This window comes from Hypomesus nipponensis, chromosome 9 (genome assembly GCF_054491055.1).
Source record: "Hypomesus nipponensis isolate SF chromosome 9, ASM5449105v1, whole genome shotgun sequence".
NCBI classification, from domain to species: Eukaryota; Metazoa; Chordata; class Actinopteri; order Osmeriformes; family Osmeridae; genus Hypomesus; species Hypomesus nipponensis.
Window position 1 is genome coordinate 5,002,657 of NC_140369.1, and position 20,316 is coordinate 5,022,972.

Genomic DNA, 20,316 nt, shown 5'->3' on the forward strand with positions numbered 1-20,316 from the left:
TGTCTTTCACTATCTACTTCTCTCAATTTCTTTTTTTGAGTTGGCAAAGTTACGTTTGAATCAAGGTTTTCTTAATGGCTCGTATCAGTCCCCGATCCCTGGATTAGATAACCCTGCTGAGAAGAACTCTACAGGAGAGAATACTGGGAGATAACTCTACCATAGAACATTCTGGGAGATAGCTCTATGAGTGAGCATTCTGGGAAATAACTATACAAGAGAAAATACTGGGAGATAGCTCTACTAGAGAGAATGCTGGGAGATAACTATACAAGAGAGAATGCTGGGAGATAACTATACAAGAGAGAATGCTGGGAGATAACTATACAAGAGAGAATACTGGGAGATAACTATACAAGAGAGAATGCTGGGAGATAACTATACAAGAGAGAATGCTGGGAGATAACTATACAAGAGAGAATGCTGGGAGATAACTATACAAGAGAGAATACTGGGAGATAACTATACAAGAGAGAATGCTGGGAGACACATGGTTCTACCAGGGGACTCTGTTAGAGTCTAAGGTGGCTTCTCTAAGCACAATGTCTGTCCGACTATGTGTTTGTTGAACTGAAACTCTCACTGTGTGGATGTGTGCCTGCCTGCCTGCCTGCCTGCCTGCCTGCCTGCCTGCCTGCCTGCCTGCCTGCCTGCCTGCCTGCCTGCCTGCCTGCCTGTCTGCCTGCCTGCCTGCCTGCCAGCAGGAATCACTACAGGTTATGGTCTAGACCAGAGTTGAGGCTAGGTTAGTCCATGCAGTGAGAAGACCATTAGAAGTAATTTAGCATCAAGCTAAACAAGCATCTGTTGATTACCCCTTCCTGCTGCTCACAGGCTGGGGAGGTCTGGGCACGTAGAAGATGTGGTTGAATACCTTTGCTAATGGAGATGTTCCGTAACCATTGTAGGTTGAGCTGACCCCCAAGAGATTGCATAGGTCAGGGGTCATGACCTATCTCCTAAGGAATGGAGGTTGACTACTGCTCTGGAAACACAACAGGCAAAAAACCACCTGGGTGGCAGCAGACACACACACACTTTAGTCCTCTACTCCCTCCCTCCCTCTCTCGCCTCCTCCTTCCTGTGAATATTCACAGGACTTGTAAGCTGTGCGCCGAGAAGTCACAATAAAGATTTCAAGAAAGAGGTTGAACGGAAGGATGACCCTCCTCCTGTTTGTCTGCACCTCACGCTGCTGCTCCTACCTTCTGGATCCAGTGTGTGTTGTTCTCCATGGCAGTCTCCAGGTGCTGCAGTCTCTCCTTCAGCCAGTCCTTCTGGCCTGGGGATGGGGGTCCGTCCTTCTGGAGCACGCTGGCGCCGCCCTGCTGGATGTGACTGCCCTGGCAGCTGTCCATCTCCGGCAGCACGAAGGTGTAGCTGCAGCGCCCGTGCTGCACGCGGTGGAGCCTTCTCTGTTTGTCGCCTGCTCCTCCTTCTCCTCCTCGCCCTCCTCCTCGCCTCTGGTTCCTTCCTCCGCCTCCTCCGGCAGCACTTGCTCCCCTCGTGCCAGGCATCACCACCGCGGCCCACAGCACCAGGCACCAGCCCAGCAGCAAACCCTTCATAGTTCTGCTTGGTTTCCTCTCCTTTTATTATCCAATATTCTCCTTTCTTCCTACCTCAAAGCCCAGGTGACGGGAGCCTGCACAGAGGTGTCGCAGTGTAATGTTTCCCCCCTCCTCCCTCACTCACTCATAGGTGGTGATGCTCATGGTTCCGCCTGCAGTCAGACAGGAGTCTGGGTTCCTGTCCTCCTCTTGTCGTTGTTGACTGAGATCTGATAGCTCCAAGGTTTAGGTCTGCTAATTAATAACAATGTTGCCTTTCTTTTCCCTCTCGACCACAGTCCCTAACTTCCTGACAGTTTTCCTTGGTGTCCAGTGGCATAGAAGAGAACAGACACACAGTGACCCTGTGGAGACTGACAGAGATAGGGGCCAAATGAGCTTTTCTAAATCTCTCAATCTTCAGTAGAGGGTATGAGCGAGAGAGAGTTGTTTTTTTTCTCCCATCCTTCTGCAAAGGGTTGAGTTTCAGAAGTGGCCAGAGTGAAACAGCTAAGCTCGCTCTTATCGGGAGACTGGGGGGTACAGGGAGGAGGGAGAGAGAGGGGGGAGGAGAGAGAGTGGGAGGAGAGAGAGAGACAGAAAGAGAGAGAGAAAGAGAGAGAGAGAGGGGACTGGAGATGAGAGAGACAGAGAGAGAGAGAGAGAGAGAGAGAGAGAGAGAGAGAGAGAGAGAGAGAGAGAGAGAGAGGGGGGGGCAAGCTTTGGGAGGTCTATTAAAATAGTTATCTTGATCTGTGCGAGAAAAGGAAAAGAAGAGAGGAGGGAGGAGAAAAGAGGGTAAAGAGGGGGGGAAGTAGCGAGTAGGTGGGAGGGGGGGGGGAGAGAGTCGAGGGAGGAGGCTATAAAAAGGGACAGAGGGGCAAGATATGTAAAAGAGGAACATGAGGACTAATGAAGTTCAGTAGGAACTACACAGACCACGATGCTCAGCTTCAATAGGAACTACACAGACCATGATGCTCAGCTTCAATAGGAACTACACAGACCATGATGCTCAGCTTCAATAGGAACTACACAGCAGGAACAGTGGATTTGAGCAACATGTCTCTTCCTCTTCACTTATACCACGGACATGAAACATCCATGTGCTTAATAACACGCACAGGGACATTCCCCCCGAGGCAAATAGGGTGAAGTGCCTTGCCCAAGGACATAACGTCATTTGGCACGGACGGAAATCGAACCAACAACCTTCTGATTAATAGTCCGACTCCCTAACCGCTCAGCCATCTGATCCCATTTCCCAGTTCAGGGACAGAGTGTCTTCAGGACACAGAACAGAACACAGGCTCAGTTCCCAAACCTCCCAACTGACCATCTGGCCTCTGAAATCCAGTCCTCCGGTCATCTAAAATAATTTGTTTATTTCTATGTCTTATTTATGTGTCCTGATTCTAATATTACTGCCAGGATGAATGAAAGGAAGTGGGCATGGAAGAAGGAGAGTGGGAAATTGAGAGAAGAGGGGAGGAGAGAGGGAGGAGAGGGGGAGGAGAAGGGGAGGTAGAAGGAGTGCAGAGACGGACAGCGAGGGGGGAGGAGATGGTTAGGGTTAGGGTTAGGAGTGGAGTGATCTTTGACCCTTAATCAGACCATTCTCATGGGAACTGTCTGGTGATGCAGCTTCTGGAAGGTTCCGTTTGGAGTGCTTCGAAACGTCTAAACGTTTGGCAGAGTGGCTCTTCTGGAAGGTTCCATTTGGAGTGCTTCGAAACTTCTGGGGCTAAAGGTGGTCAACCTATCCACGTACCTTGGCTATCTGAGTGGCAGATCTTGGTGTAATTGTCACACACACACTCACTCATTACATTTACATGTATGCACTCACAAAACCACACACACACACACACAGAGGTAGAGATAGGTGGAGGATGTGGCAGATGTTCCAGAACGCACCTCAGGAATGCTTGCCTTGGTATCTGATCTGCATCCTGTAGTGTTGCTTTGATCAGCCTGATATTTCCCTGGTCTGTTAGAGACCTCTGGATCCAAGAGATCAGCTCCACCCACCTTCTATCTGGCCATCAGAGAGAACAACCAATCAGATTGAGAGCTGGGAGTAGGGGGTGACTGAGCATGTTCCTGACAGTTTAACAGAACAAGCCAGAGAAGGTCAGACGGTTGCCAGTGGTAACTGACAGCTTTAAAGTTTTAATGTAAACAGACATTTTCTAAACAACTGCCAGCCTAAAGGAGAACTGGAATCCTAATCCAACAAATCAGGCTTGCGGTCAGGATAAAAGGTTCTATTCAAACCAAACAAAACACATTATGTTTGCTCAAACTACAAATTTTATTTTTTAAACAAAATTGTTAGGTGTACAAGAGTCTTTCAGGACAAAACTGAAAGAAAACTAAATGGACATGGACAAAAATATGCGGCACGAAATCTAAAAGTTTTAACAAAAGACGAAAACGTTAACGTAAGAATCTGTGCTGTTATCACAGGAAGGCAGACAGATGTACAATGATTTTTAAAATATGAAATTCCCTTTAATTTCCCTTTCCTGATAATTTTTTTAAAACGTGGTTGCAAATCTGACAACTCTGTACGTGCATGAAATGGTAATAGTTTCAGGGTGGTTGGTTAAAAGATAATTACGTTAAACATCGCTCCTTTTAAAAACAAATAAATAAAAGCAGCTCTCTTTTCTGCAAGAAAAATGACCTTAGGTTGTTGCTCTTTTACCACAAAGATCTTTAATTCAGATGACCTTTCCGCCCTGTTCCATTATCTCACTGATGGTACTTGATGACCAATCACAGCCAGCGTCATTAGGGCAGCAATCAACATGTTGTCAATGTGACCCAAAGGTACTCTTACACTAACGAGAGGCCAAACGTATCTCCCCGCTGTCACACACGCTGCTTAACACACACAACTGTGGCCCTTTGTTTCTCTTGGAGCTCCTGAGGCACGTTTATGACTTCAACACCGCAAGCTCTGCCAGGAGCCGTCAGGGTTTGGGATCTGAAGAGAGATGGAGTGGGTCCTCAGAGGCTGCTCAGCAAACAGCAGGCCTGATGGAGTGATGGAGCGATGAGATACCCTGGTCTGAGAGATGGGATCAGGAATGGATGAAGGGAAGAGAGGGAGAAACAGAGAGTGAGAGAGAGAGGTGGGGAGAGAGTGAGAGAGAGAGAGAGAGAGAGAGAGAGAGAGAGAGAGAGAGAGAGAGAGGGGGGGGGAGATAGTTGGAGAGAGAGGGTTAGAGAGAGAAAGGGAGAGATAGAGAGAGAAAGGAGAGAGAGAGAAAGGGAGAGAGAGAAAGGGAGAGAGAGAGAGAGAGAGAGAGAGAGAGAGAGAGAGAGGGGGGGGGAGACAAAGAGAGAAAGGGAGAGAGAGGCACAGAGAATGATATAGAGGGAAATAAAGATGAAGAGGGAACAAAAGAGCCAGAGGGAGAGAGAACAATTTCATCTTTTAACTAGAGAGGGTACCATTTCTGGGGATATTGTGAGGTGTGCTTGCATCGGCTAACCATTTTTTTTTCTCTAAAACTGTTGTTTAAACCAATATCAAACATCCAAACATTGGGAACATTTTCATGAGTGTACTTACATTTTCCATCTAATATTTCAGTATATTTTGAATAAGTATGCATCCTTCTTATTGCAGAGATCAAAAAGCATACAACACACATTTGTTGCTGCTCATTTACACTTAGAAAAACTAAGAGTGAAGTGTAGAATGAAAGAGTTCTCTCTCTTGAATATATGTTTGTTTGGAATCAGTTTTGATATGCTTTTAATACACACTGAATTGAATGATCACAGAAAAACATGCAGAAAGACGGGGTGAAGAGACACAGACCCTACGCCTTCCTCTGTTGTCCTCAGAGTGGGCTTGGTTCATCCATGTGTCTCATGTATTAATAGATCTTCCTGTGTGGAGGACTGTTTGTTTGAGTTAGCCATGGAGTGGTGCATGGGTCTAGTTATTCATCCTGGGGCTGTGTGTGTGTGTGTTATTCATAGCCCTGACCCTAACCCTACACCTGAGTAAACCTTGCCTGCAAGTCAAACATTCTAATGCCAGACAAAAGACTATTGGTTGACCAGTATGTGACATTTTGATAGATGTTTCACTTCTGAAGCAGTGTTCAGAGGCTAGACGCTACCCTCTAGTGGTGGCATTCTGTCACGACAGACGCAATGTCTACCAGCTTCTGAGGATTATCTGCGTGGTGTGTTAGCCTTCCAGAAGACATTGATGCTCATCCATCTTTTCAAGCTTCATCAATTATTACTTACAATGACAACACTTCAACAACAACAAAAACACCAGCTTTATTATAACAAATGATAATGAAAGACAACACTAACATGAGGTCCATTTAACAGTTTGTTCTTTGGAAAAGAAATTCACAAATTTAAATAAATATATTTTCAATATTATCCGCAAGCAGAGATTGGTGGGAAGAGTAATATCAATACATTGACTCCAGATCATCTTATAATCAATGAACAAAAAGTTTCCATATCTGTCTGTGTTACAAGTCAAATATGTATTTTTACAAACGTCTGCCTCAAACATGTCTGAGCTTGCGTCAAGCCAAGTGAAGCATTGGGTATAAGTTGTGTTTTTGTCAGCAATCCATTCAGGCAGAAGAACCCAAATGAAACTTTTAAACTCTCAAAAAACAAAAGGTTGAGTAACAGTTTATACAAATATTTGTAACCATAGTAGAACCTTCTGGAAGATATTCCTGTAAGATCTTAGAAGTCCAGAACCATTTTCTGTTAAATGTATTTCCTGTGTTGCATGATAGCATGTACAGTAGGACCACCGGGAAGGTCCTGCAACTGTGTTGCCTTGGCAACAGAGCTGGCAAGAAGGTTCCATCTGCACTGAGCAGAACTCAGACAGGACTGAGCTGGGGTCATGTCTGGGTTTCACCTTCCTTTCTCCACCAGGAAATCCCTGATCTTAACATGGCTGGATAGGTAAACATCCTGTTCACTTCTGAACAGCGGCTACCTATCCATTCACGTCAGATCCGTGATTTACTCCAGGAGTAAGGAAGGAAGGGTGCATGTGCGTGTCACGACAGGCTGGTTATGAACAGAAAGAAGATAGACAGAGACATCAACAATCAACTGGCTGATGCTCCTGTGCAGGAATACAATTTGTTCCTCTCTACGGAGGTGCACGGTCTTGCAAAGTTTTAAACGACTTTCTCTGAACGCTCCTCGAGTTGGATGGTAAATATGACGCCATACTGGGAGGAGAGGGGCCCAGTCTGCCAGAGCAAGGGTCCTGTGATATGTATAGAATAAATATGCGATTCAGTCGTATGGTTCCAATGTGAAGTTGTCACTGAACATGACTCAGCATTCGATAGCATATCCAGGTGTCTCCATGCTACGCTTATGTGTGCCGCACTTATCGTGTTCCCCTCAGCGACTCTTGTCACGCCACACGATGTCAATGGGTGCGTCTTTTATTATGTTCCCCCCGGTGGCTCCGTTCCAGTCTCATTCAGGAGCTGCTGCATCTGTTTCCTCCCTCTCTTCCTCCCTCCTCCTCTCTCCTTCTTTTTTCTTTCTATCAAGGGACACATAGACAGGGTTAGCATAAGCACAATATATATTACAGACCACTAAATCAGAAGATCGCAAACTTTTTCACAAATCTTAAAAAAAAACCTCTTTGATTGTCTGCCTCCTTCTCCCTTAAACTCAGTCTGTCATTTTGTGGTCTAATCTTTTGTAACCCTTGTTGCAGACTAACTCAATCAAGCGCAGCTTGAATGTTGGAAAGTATTTCTAGAATGTAGACTTTTTGTGTAATTGAGATGTATAACATAATCACCGGGTTTTACAGCCAAGTGCTAAAAGGGCTCTGTCTTATGACAGCTCACCCTTTTCTTTCTCTGTCCCTCTCTTCCATCTCCCCCTCTGTATCGCTTGTCCTCTCTCCCATTTTCGTCATCTCTGCTGTGTATGTCTTTCTAGTCTTCTCCCTCTCCCTCTCTCTCTCTCTTTCTCCCTCTCTCTTTCTCCCTCTCCCTTTCTCTCTTTCTCCCTCTCTCTTTCTCCCTTTCTCTCTCTCTCTCTCTCTCTCTCTCTCTCTCTCTCTTTCCCTTCCTCCCTTCCTCCCACCCTCCCTTCCTCCCACCCTCCCTCCCATCTCCCCCTCCCCCTCCCTCCCTTTCTCTCTCTCTCTCTCTCCCTCTCCTCCCTCCCTCCCCCTCCCTCTCTCTCTCTCTCTCTCTCTCTCTCTCTTTGTCTCCTTGATCTTCAGTTCATCCCTGCTCTGAAAGTAAACCTAGCCCTGTGCTCCGACTGTTCTGTCTGTGCCAGTGTGCAGCGTGCTGGGCAGTGTGGTGTGTTCTGGGTATTGTGGTCCGGTCAGGGTCCCACCATCTCATCTGTGTTAGAGAGGATGGATGATGTTAAGAATTATTTGTACATTTTCTACTTTTTATATGTTTTTATATGTTTATCGTATGCACCTTCCTGCCACAGTAAATTCCTAGTTTGTGTAAACTTACTTGGCGAATAAAGCTGATACTGAGGATGTATGGACACAAGTCCAGATTGGAGAAACATTTCCAGATGACAGTGTACAAGTCCTGTAATGTTTTAGTATTTTTTTTATTTATTGTATTAGCTTGTAGTATAGGTGAGCATGTGTATGTGTGTGTGTGTGCGTGTGTGTGTGTGTGAGAGAGAGAGAGAGAGAGAGAGAGAGTAGAGAGAGAGAGAGAGAGAGAGAGAGAGAGAGAGAGAGAGAGAGAGAGAGAGAGAGAGAGAGAGAGAGAGAGAGAGAGAGAGAGAGAGAGAGAGGGACATCTAGGGAAGTGTGCAAACCAATATCTGTGTGTCTGTTACAGATCAGAGGTAATTGAATTATCCTGGTGGGACAGAGCTGGGGTGTCCCTGCTAGAGCCTGGGACATGTCTTAAGAGTGAACACACTCTACTCAACTTCACACACACACACACACACACACACATTCTCACTAACACACACACACAAACACACACACAGACACAAACTAACTCGAAGGCCAAGCCTGTGGTATGTGTCATGAAAGAGAACCATCTTCATGTCTCCATAACTGAATTAAGCACAACTTGAAAAAAACTCCTCATCATGCTCCTGACCACAAAGACACAACACTTGTACTGTACATCACACGCACACACACAAAAATACACACACACACACACTGCCTTAGGTTTGAAGTTAGGTTTTGGCGAGTCAATACGTTTTTTGGCGAGGTACATTTTCTGCTTTTCTACATAAATGTACAGATGTTGTTATAGGAAATAGAATGACTTTGTGCAACTTTAGCTCACTACAGACTTCTATAGAGATTGATTCTGACCATCCCATTGCGCCAGTCATTCTAATCTACAGTATTTCCCTCCCTGGTGATCGACCAATCACAGCAGTGCTGGCAGAGTTGATCTGCATCATAAACACAGGAGATCTCAGCATTCTACACACTGAATTGCTTCACAGCTCACAAAAATGAGATATGATCTTGTATTAAAGTGTGTAGAGAGACTGGACTGGAGCTGGGGGGGGCTGGGGGGAGGCCGAGGCTGGGGGGGAGGCTGGGGTGAGGCCGGGGCTGGGGGGGAGGCTGGGGGGGAGGCTGGGGCTGGGCACACATGCTTCTCGTTTGGCTGTTTTGATCGTAGTAATTTCCTTATTTGAAATCAGTGTTTTAATCTTGTTATTAGGGAAGTATGACCATAGCTCCTGGCCTGTACTTTAGCAGAACACATCACTGCTCCAGACACACACACACACACACAGACACACACATACTGTATTCAGTATCTACATACATTCACACACACACACACACACACACACACACAGACCCACACACATGCACCACTTACACCCAAACACACACAAACTCACAAACACACACACATTTTTGAGCATAGCTTGGTCTGATTAGTGGAAAAACATTACAGTAATACAACAGACTTAATCCAAAGCCATGTATAAACTCCCCAAGACAAACTGTCTGCACATTGTTTTAGGAGCATATTGTCTTCTAGAACAGCCTCAAAAAGTGCAACAAGCGTTTTAACCCTCCTGTTGTGTTCCAGTCAAATGTAATTGATTCACCCTGAAACTTTTTTTCATTTAATATTGTTGTCAATAAACAGATCTAACAACCTTATAAAAGGTAATATTACACACAGTATTATGTGTATATGTAATAGGGTGGCCACTTCGGACTGGGAACAGAATTAATGAACATGAAACTAACCCCAAAACTAACCCCCTAATTCTTCTCAACAATACGGTGCAACAGTACAGTATGTTTCAGATGTGCCTACAGAAACAAGCTCCTGCAAACGTTCTTTGGTAAAACTTTCTTTTCCTAAGAAAATTATGATTATTTATAATTCATAGTTGCAGTTTCTGGGAAGGAATCTAGACTTAGGGAGCAGGAGGGAGGTGGATGTAAGGGAGGGAGACGGGGGGTCAAATAAACAGAAATACAAACCACCTGTTCCTCTAATCTAACATGGTTCTGTTTCTGCCACATGGAAGCTAAGGATCCACGCTATCTCTAAGACTGTCACAGTTAGACTGTCAGTTAGACTGTCACAGTGGTCTGATGTTACTCCAAATATGATACAGCTGCATGGTTCTTCTCTCCTCCTAGCTCCACCCCTCTTCCCCACATCTCGTCTCCTAGCTCCACCCCTCTTCCCGACATATCGTCTCCTAGCTCCACCCCTCTTCCCCACATCTCGTCTCCTAGCTCCACCCCTCTTCCCCATGTCTCGTCTCCTAGCTCCACCCCTCTTCCCCACATCTCGTCTCCTAGCTCCACCCCTCTTCCCGACATATCGTCTCCTAGCTCCACCCCTCTTCCCCAAGTCTCGTCTCGTAGCTCCACCCCTCTTCCACAAGTCTCGTCTCCTAGCTCCACATCTCTTCCCCAAGTCTCGTCTCCTAGCTCCACCCCTCTTCCCCAAGTCTCGTCTCCTAGCTCCACCCCTCTTCCCCAAGTCTCGTCTCCTAGCTCCACCCCTCTTCCACAAGTCTCGTCTCCTAGCTCCACATCTCTTCCCCAAGTCTCGTCTCCTAGCTCCACCCCTCTTCCACAAGTCTCGTCTCCTAGCTCCACATCTCTTCCCCAAGTCTCGTCTCCTAGCTCCACCCCTCTTCCCCAAGTCTCGTCTCCTAGCTCCACCCCTCTTCCCCAAGTCTCGTCTCCTAGCTCCACCCCTCATCCCCAAGTCTCGTCTCCTAGCTCCACCCCTCTTCCCCAAGTCTCGTCTCCTAGCTCCACCCCTCTTCCCCAAGTCTCGTCTCCTAGCTCCACCCCTCTTCCCCAAGTCTCGTCTCCTAGCCCCAAATCTCTTCCCCAAGTCTCCCTTCCTCTCCTTTTCACGCATCTCCTCTCCCTTTCTCAGAATAGGGTCTTTAAAGAGGAACGTAAATCAAGTAAATGTTTATTTGCAAATCAGGGATACATTATCACTGCCATAAATATCCTTTAAATACCTGTAAGATTAACCCTATAAATATGTCTTTACGACCCCAAATAAGCATGATCTGGATTAAATTCAAGCAGGACCTTAAGTATGTGTATGTTTTGTGTGTGTGCGTGTGTACTTTTGTTTAAATTGTTGTGGTGTAGCAGAGTCCTTACACAGTTAGGCACACCATGCTGATATATATATTTCGCTTTGCCAATCAGGTGACACTGATGACAGATGACAATATGACACCTTTATCGCTGCCTCTTCACATTCAAAAGTTTCTTACAATGCCCATGACACTCTGGCAATTCATATAAAAATACAACATCAATCAATTCCCTATAGGATTCAGTAGAGACATGCAACAGACAGACAGCCAGCCAGCCACACACACACACACACACACATACACACACAGGCAGACAGGCACACACACACAGAGACGCACACTGAGCTCTAACCAACTCAACTGTCAACAGTTTGGGAGACAAAGGAAAGGACGGGACGGGGGCAGGAACTAGGATCTGAAGAGCCTTCATCATCTGAAAGCAATAACAATGAGGATGGAAATTAGAAGCGCTAGGCTAATCTACGAGAGCAGAGGAATGTCCTGGGATGCCACAAATGCGTTTCATCCCAGCTGGGTGTGATTAGCAGGCTGATGCAGAGGCGCTCCTCCTGAGATTCCTGCAGATCGCGTTGCTCTGGTGGCTAATACCCCCAGACATCTGATCTGACTATGATAATGATAATGACTGCAAACAAATGCCTTCCCGGGTAGCATCAAAAGACGCGACGAGGGAAGAAAAAAACCTGCAGCTTAAGGATAATTCAGACCTAATTGAGGGCCAGAACAAGCCCTGAGTATGGAATGTTGTGTTTTATACGGTATTTAGAAATTAATTGGGTTAGCGACAGCCAAGTTGGGCTTACTAATTGTACTGCGATTAATTAACTCATAAAAAGAAACTACAAGGGCTTGGTGATTGCTCGTCATCACGCCATCATCAAACTAGTGGAGCTACAGCACAGGACACATGCATGGAGGACTCCAGTCAACGAGGGGCCATTATTCAACAAATGGGATGTACCTGCAACAGTTATCTCTCAACTGTCTTTTCCCTCCCTCCCTCCCTCCCTCCCTCCCTCCCTCCCTCCCACCCACCCACCCACCCACCCACCCACCTGTTGGACATCGCTTCTTCATCCTGCACCTCCTGGTTTCGCTCTCAGGGAGACAGAGTGCTGCTGTCTGCTCAGGCTGGCTCAAAGACATCCCCCGAGTCCGACTCTGTCGGCCCCACCTGAACCCACAGCTGTGGCCTTCCCGGAGACAGGTGCTCCATCCCCCCCAGGGCCCCTCCGGGACCCCCAGACAGCCCTCTGGGATGGAGGGAGGTAAGGAGGGAGAGAGAGAGGAGGAGGGAAGAGTGGAGAGAAAGGGAGAAACAACAGAAGAAAGCGAGACACCAATACTTAAAAGACGTTACATCTGGAAGAGGAATACGCCCCGTTGTTATGATGGAGCTGATGTCCTCAGCTCCTCTGTAAATTCCAGAGGATATCACTTCCATCATAACGGACCCAGCAGTCAAGGAGACCCAGTGGAGCCCTCCTTCACCCTGGCCCCCTCCTGATTGGGTTATATGAACCAATGAGGATCAGACCCAGAGGGAGGCACGGGGTGCTGAATCACTCACCGACACAGTCTGTGAGTGTGGGTAGGGTGCCAGCCGGACAGCTGCTGGAGCACTGGCCTCTGAACAGGCGAAGGCCAGGCCTACACCTCATGCAGAAGTCTCTGCTGAAGCAGCTCTCACAGTCAGCAGAACGGCATTCTGGGAGGGAGAAATCCATTTAGGACGCTATGAGACTGTGTTCGGCCCAATCAGTGGACAGACCAACAAACAGGCCGATGCACAGACATACAAACCCACGTCCACAAATACACCCACACACACACACACACACACACACACACAGACACATCCACACACCCACACAGACTGACTGAGACAGCGGCTGATGTCCTGGCCTCTCTGGCCGTAGTGTCCAGGAGGGCAGGCGTGCACACAGGAGCCATGGTGGGACATCCCATCTCTCCTCAGAAACAGGAAGAGGCGCTCAGGGCAACGCACACAGCCGTTGTCATGGGAACACTCCATGCAGCTCCGGCAGTGTTCCTGTTCGTCTGTGAAAGCTAAGGTGCAGGAAACAGGCAGAACGGTTAGAACGTTAGACCAGTTGAACACCCCTCCAGTAGACCAGTAGAACACCCCTCCAGTAGACCAGTAGACAACACCCTAGTAGAACGGTGGAACAAACTATCAGATCCACAGAACAGCTAGAACCAACAGAACCACAGGAAGAGAGGGAAGGTCTTTTGTGCCGTGTCTGATTGTAATATTACAAGTTTAGATTCATACCTTTTGGAGATGACAACTGAAGAATGTCTGTTTTCTATCTTCCTCACGATTTTAGTTTCTCTGTCTTTCCATATTTAGTGTGTGTGTGTATGTGCATGTGTGTGTACTGTGCATGTGTGTTGATGGACACTAAGCATGTGTGTGTGTGTAGTGTACAGAAAGAGGAACAAGACAGATGGTTCTGATCATGATTCTCCTGTTTGTCTTCAGAAAGAGAGAGAGAAAGAGAGAGAGATGGAGAGAGAGATGTCTGGGTGGAGGTACAACAACTCCTCAGAGAGGATCAAGAAACTCGAAAGGCTGTTTTACAGTATGAACTCTGCAGGCTTCCCCGAGGGGCAGGTAAAACACTACAGACTACTCTATGGGCTAGCATAACACAACAAGCTATTCAATGCACTAGTACCACAGTGGAGACAGCTCTGTGCCATAACACCACACTACAAGCCACAGCAGAGAGCGATTACAACGCGACGGGCCGCTCTACAACTGTGTCACGAGAGAGAGAGACGCTCGCCCTCTGCTCCCCTGCAGTCAGATAGCTGCAGGTCTGAGTCGTGCTCACCCCTTGACCTCTGACCCCTTGCAGCATGGCGCTGTGTGCCTAACAACCTCCAGGTGCTCGCAGCACTGAAACGGCCCAGCCTGCCTGTGTAGAGCGGCTGCCAGCCCACAGAAGCACACACCGGACCAGCTTGTTAGGCTAAACATCAGAGACCTGATTCACCTGGGGCTAAAGTACAGTTGCCACAGGTTTAATACAAACAATGTTGGCTTAGGCCACTGGGTGGGGGGGATGGGATTCTTAGGTTAGGTCTGACGCTGCTTAGTTTGGGTATATGCTGGGAAAGCTATGAAATATACTTTATGTTTAGTCTAGAAGGTGTGGAACCATAGACAAAAAGTTTTTCTGATCCACATGGTTCTGTTTGGGATCTTAAAAGGTTTCCAGGGGTTACGGAATAAACATCCATGTGAAACGTTTTAGTTCAGGCAGAGTGCGAAATATACAATGGAAGTCGGGGGGGTCAACTTCTTCTCCAGGGAGTAAAGTAATATTTACGATTAAAGGTAAGAACGATATATATATATATATCGAAATGTGGGGGGGTCCAAGTCTTAATTGGGGGGGTCCATTCCCCCCAAGCCCCCCCGTAATTAGAACCCTGAGGTCAGGGTACTTATGTTGTTATAGGATAATAAGGAACATTTTTTGTTTTGAGAATGTACCAGAAAATGTACCAGTCTATAGAGTCAAAGTTATAAGTAAACTACAGATCGCTTGTGGTCACCAAACCACCTCTTCTACAACAACTGCCCCTTGTCACACCACTAATCCAGCATGGCGGAGCGTGGAGGGGGAGTGGGTAACCGCTGGAACAGCCAGAGGAAGAGCTGCCAGATGAGAGGATCTCACACACATGTGGGGAGATGAGCAGTGACAGCAGGTCAAACCGCAGAGCCACACAGCGGTTGACCCTGGCAGGCCTACAGTGGTAATGGTCCACCCTGTCAGGAATGGTTAGCCTGAGACGGCCATAGTCGACATGGCTACAGCACTACAGACCACCTTGGTCTGCATGGCTACAGTACTACAGACCACCTTGGTCGGTATGGCTACTACAGACCACCTTGGTCGGCATGGCTACAGCACTACAGACCGCCTTGGTCGGCATGGCTACAGCACTACAGACCACCTTGGTCGGCATGGCACCAGCACTACAGACCACCTTGGTCGACACAGCTACAGCACTACAGACCACCTTGGTCGGCATGGCTACAGCATTACAGACCACCTTGGTCGGCATGGCTACAGCACTACAGACCGCCTTGGTTGACACAGCTACAGCACTACAGACCACCTTGGTCGGCACGGCTACAGCACTACAGACCACCTTGGTCGGCATGGCACCAGCACTACAGACCCTCTTGGTCAGCATGGCTACAGCACTACAGACCACCTTGGTCGGCACGGCTACAGCACTACAGACCCTCTTGGTCGGCACGGCTACAGCACTACAGACCACCTTGGTCGGCACGGCTACAGTACTACAAACCACCTTGGTCGGCACGGCTACAGCACTACAGACCACCTTGGTCGGCACGGCTACAGCACTACAAACCACCTTGGTCGGCATGTCACCAGCACTACAGACCGCCTTGGTTGACACAGCTACAGCACTACAGACCACCTTGGTCGGCACGGCTACAGCACTACAGACCACCTTGGTCGGCACGGCTACAGCACTACAGACCACCTTGGTCGGCACGGCTACAGCACTACAGAAATTGGTGTGGTTACTACAGCAGACACACACTGTCTCGGTTGAAAGGACAAAGGTTGGACACTGTAGCTTGGGTGTGTTCAGCTAGCCATGTCTGATTTCTGTGAAATCCCATCAGACAAAAGCAGCGCTCAGGTCTCCGTCACTAGAGGTCCCCGTGTCTCAGTCCTGCAGAGGACCGCTGGTATACTAGTAGCTGACCAAACGCACACAACATGCAGCATAGAACGCTTGGAGAGAAAACAGCAGATACAGGAGGTTGTGAAATATCAAGTTTCCTAGCAGAACAGAAATGTAAAAGGTGAGGACAGACTGCTTTATCTTTTAGAATATTGTTGTTAAGAAGTCGTCTGGTTATTGCTACTATAAAATGTGTGCAAAAAAAACTTGAGTAAAAAGGTCAAAACTATTTGCTCTACATGTAACTAAAAACCTTATTAACCTATTTCTCAGGTTCAAGTTCATTACATTAGTTACTTTAAACTAGTGTTTGCCTTTTTGCAGTTTATTGAAATAAGTTGTTTATATTTTATATATATATATATATATATATATATATATATATATATATATATATATATATATATATATATATTAAGCTAATATAATATACAAGCATCTGCAGTTAATCCATATTAAAAACATACATTTTCATCATTTCCTTTTTTCCAATGCATATAGCCTAATGCTATAGTGGTTTAGGCACTTAACACTCTGAGCCTACTCTTGATGTTTCAATGTTCTTGGCCTATTTTTTACAAAATAATTAGATTTTCACAACACAAATACTACCATGGACTGTCAATTGGAATATATTTTTTAAATATATATTCTCACCTCTGGGTCGTCTTGCACTCATGGTGATAGCCTCCCAAACCATGGTTAAAATGGTCAGAAGGCGCAGATGCATCTGGGCAGAAGAGATGCGCCTCAGAGCGGGACTGCAGACGTCTGAAGGAGCCCCGGACTTCTTCAGGCTGGCGAAGCGCTCACTGAAGCGCCGAGGTCGAGGAGGACCAGGCGCCTTCCCACACAAACTGGTTGGAGGAAACTCACCGTTTAACAGCCGCAGCCAAATTGCAAGAAACGAGCTCCACTTATCAATGGTATCTTTAACCCTTGGATCTCCCTCGGCCCTCGCGACCGCTGGATGTTAACTTACTACTGTGTAGCTCAAGAATGCTTTGGGAGAAGAAGAAAAATAAGCTACTTTGCTACAGTTAATGGTGGATCAAAGTGGAATTCCGCTCCTGTACACGTCATGAAGTATTTAGTTCTGCTAAAGAATATATCTAGCCTAGCAGAGGAATGGAGGATAAACACAACTCAATGTCTATATTTAGTTTATTTGTACCCTTAATGGTCCTGTTTTATGCCAGCTACTTAGAAACCAATCGTCGATCCAGACCGAGGCCCTGCCAATGTAACTGGCTGATAAATACGAGCAGCTCGCGCAATCGGCGTACAACTGTTTATGTCACCACAAAGAGCAATGTGAATACTTAAACAGCAAACTGACAGTAAGGGGTGCATTAAGGGTGTTTCTAATCTCCGAATCATGCTGTTTTTATTTGGAATTTCAAGGCAGAGTTTGTTTACTTTTGTTGGGTTGAGCAAACTGCGGTTGGAAGAAATTGGAACATGACAGAGATTAGGTATTCAAACCGCCTCGTGCTGCCTTCAGAACTGCACAGCTCGGCCAAGCCTCACTGGCCTGTTAGGTCCGTTTGTTGTGCGTTGTAGATCGTTTGAATATGGGAATGTTGATGTGATCATGTGCAACGTATCTTCTAGAGAGGAACATTAAAGATACGAAAATATATATTTTTGTGACACGTTTCCAATTGCAATCAATGCAACGATTAGCCTATATCATAAAACTTCACAAACGCCTCAATTAAGTTCCCATCTTATGGACATTCAAAATCAATTCACCTCAACAGTTTGATGAATACTTTTTCATTAAAAAGTAAGTTAAATTAATACATTATTTTTGAATTTTATTATAATAACTTACTTGCTTCCTGCAAATTCCCAGGGAGGAGGTAAGGGTTAGCGTTTGATTGGTACTTTGATTCAAAATCCACACATTTTCTTTGCGGTTTCAAACGGATGGCAAGTTTTTTGTGACATCCTTAGTCCTTCACCACAGACAAAATATCATGCACACATCTGTTTAGTTGTTTTGAAGTTACACACCCCTGCAAAATGTTCATGCAATCTGATTTGCTTGTTTTTTGCACACTAATTCTACAATTCAGATGGGTATGACTTGGACAGTGGATTAATTGTGGTCAATATAGCACATGTCAGCTCTGGCTTTGGTAGAGACTTAATGAGATGAGTTGATTTAAACTTCCTCTGCCATTGACTGAGGCTAAGAGAGGGTGTGATTTAGAGTCTGCCTCTGTCTCGGATCGAGTCTGGTAGAGGTGGAGATTTAGAGTCTGAGGTAGCAGTTTAATAAGAGGAGGTGATTTCACTCTCAGGGTCAGTTGGAGGTCAGCCCTGCACAGACATCCCAGCACACCTTGATTGGATCAACACCAACCCAGTCAACAGGGACCTGCTCTCATAGAAGGGTCTGTGTGTGTGTGTGTGTGTGTGTGTGTGTGTGTGTGTGTTTTTATGGGAAGGAGCACGAAAGGAGTTGAGGGGGGATGTGGCTGTTGAGCGTCGGAGGTGCAGGAGTCCATGTGGCCATGACAACAGTCTAAATGCGCTCCAGATGTAACTCTGGTGTGTGTGTGTGTTTATGTGTCCATTTGTGTGTGTGAGCGAGAGACAAAGTGAGAGAGGAGAGAGAGGGAAAGTTACTGGCTGTGGAGTGGCACGCCACAGGTCTGCTGCTGTATCGACTGTGTTGCTTCGACACCCCAGGTCTCCTTCCGCCAGGCCTTGCCATGCACACCCTCCCTCCGTCACAGCTACACACACTCACACGCATCCCCCAGCTCCTTGGCTCTGTGCCCCCCCCATGCTGATCCCAGAGGCTTAGGGTGCTTGCTGCTTCCAGTTTGGTCGTTTTTTCTTCCTCTGGTTTGCCTTCCGTCTGAGGGCAGGAGCGGATAGGGCACCAGTGTAATGTGTGAGCGTGGGTGGGTGGGTGTGTGCATGCGTGTTCAAGGTATGTTGGTTTGTTCACGGTACCGAACGAAATGGATTCCGTAGATCCTGTCTGCATGGAACTGTGAGGTGCAGTCTGTTCGTAACAGTCTCTTCATCAGCGTCGGGTTGCTTTCATGGTCCTGCAGCCTGCAGGTGATTCCAGAAGGTTTGAGTTTGACAGCATCTCCAGGAAGGCCAGCAGGAAACACCGTAATGGGGACGGCTTTATTTAAGGAGACCTGGAAAGAGATATTTTGTTCTTCCTCTCTCTTCACACACTGATACCTCCTCATCCTCTTTTCCATACACCCTTTCTTGTTGAGTCAACAGAGGCATGTTTCCAATTGGACAGTGAGAGTCAAGTGGGTGGGTGGGGGCATCTGCCCCTTGTTTAGAAGAGGTCAAAGGTTGCTGTCAACTGGCTGTCAGCAGGTTGGACTTATTCAGACTCAACCTCACCATCTACCAAGTTTAAATAATCTCTGATCGCTTCATTGGTTGGCCTGTGCACATATGGAGTCAGTCAACAGTCCTGTGAGACGCTTGGTCTGAGTAATACCGTCCATCATTCCAGCCTATGAAACTGAAGGAGCCATATGTGATGGGTACTGTATATTTAGGGTTGAGACGTAGGATGAAAGAGAAGGAGCTGCAACTGTGATTGGGGTACCACTCAATCTTAACTGCTCCACCATTGTAAATAACATTGTGCCATGAAAGGGAATGGGAATTCTTAACAGAATAACGTACGGCATAACATAAACCTTTCTACTACCCTAGTATGCCTTGGGATAAACTACCCTCTGGCCCCTGGTCCCAGTCCAGAAATCTCCTGACCCTCCTGCCCTAACTACCCCCAGTCCTAAATACCCCCCAACTCTCCTGCCCTAACTGCCCCCAGTCCTAAATACCCCCCAACTCTCCTGCCCTAACTGCCCCCAGTCCTAAATACCCCCAGACCCTCCAGAGTCTGAGAGGGTTCAGATGCTTCACAATGCCTGAAAGAAGAAAAACAAGTTAAATCAATCTTTTGTGCTCAATTCTGTTGATTCTAGCACAAGAGTCTGCTAACAATTTAAGGTGACTGACTGGCTGATGTGTATGCCTGGTACATACTGAAGGGGTGTAGTTTATTCAGAGGTCATGATTGCATATGTGCATCTGGTGTTTTCTTGCAGTGACAGAGAGAGAACAACAAGATTTGTCTCCAGTGAGGTTTTGTCTAATATGATACTGTAGTAACTAAGTAAATACTGTAAGGGACAACAGAATTGAACAAAACGTTGTTCACTGTGAAATCTTGTCGAGTTATCTTGTCTGTTTGTACAAATATGGCATTCAAGTGCGTGATGTCGTTCAATATTGAAAGTCATGTATGTGATGAATCACTTCCAGAGAAACATTCATCGCACATTCCTGACTACCACCAAGCCCGAGCTGAAACCTACCTAGCCCC

The 20,316-nt window shown here is 46.6% G+C and overlaps 1 protein-coding gene across 1 annotated transcript; it reads right to left on the reverse strand.

Annotated features, from left to right (window-relative positions):
• Window positions 1–5,862: 5,862 nt before the first annotated feature.
• rspo4 (R-spondin 4) lies at window positions 5,863–17,274 on the reverse strand. Its single transcript, XM_084705639.1, has 6 exons — window positions 16,915–17,274; window positions 16,590–16,789; window positions 13,053–13,241; window positions 12,742–12,879; window positions 12,227–12,424; window positions 5,863–7,119 (listed from the first exon to the last, which is right to left on the reverse strand). Exons 2-6 carry the CDS (start codon window positions 16,660–16,662, stop codon window positions 7,019–7,021), a joined length of 699 nt encoding a protein of 232 aa, XP_084561765.1. The 5' UTR covers window positions 16,663–16,789; window positions 16,915–17,274; the 3' UTR covers window positions 5,863–7,018.
• Between the last annotated feature and the right edge of the window lie 3,042 nt (window positions 17,275–20,316).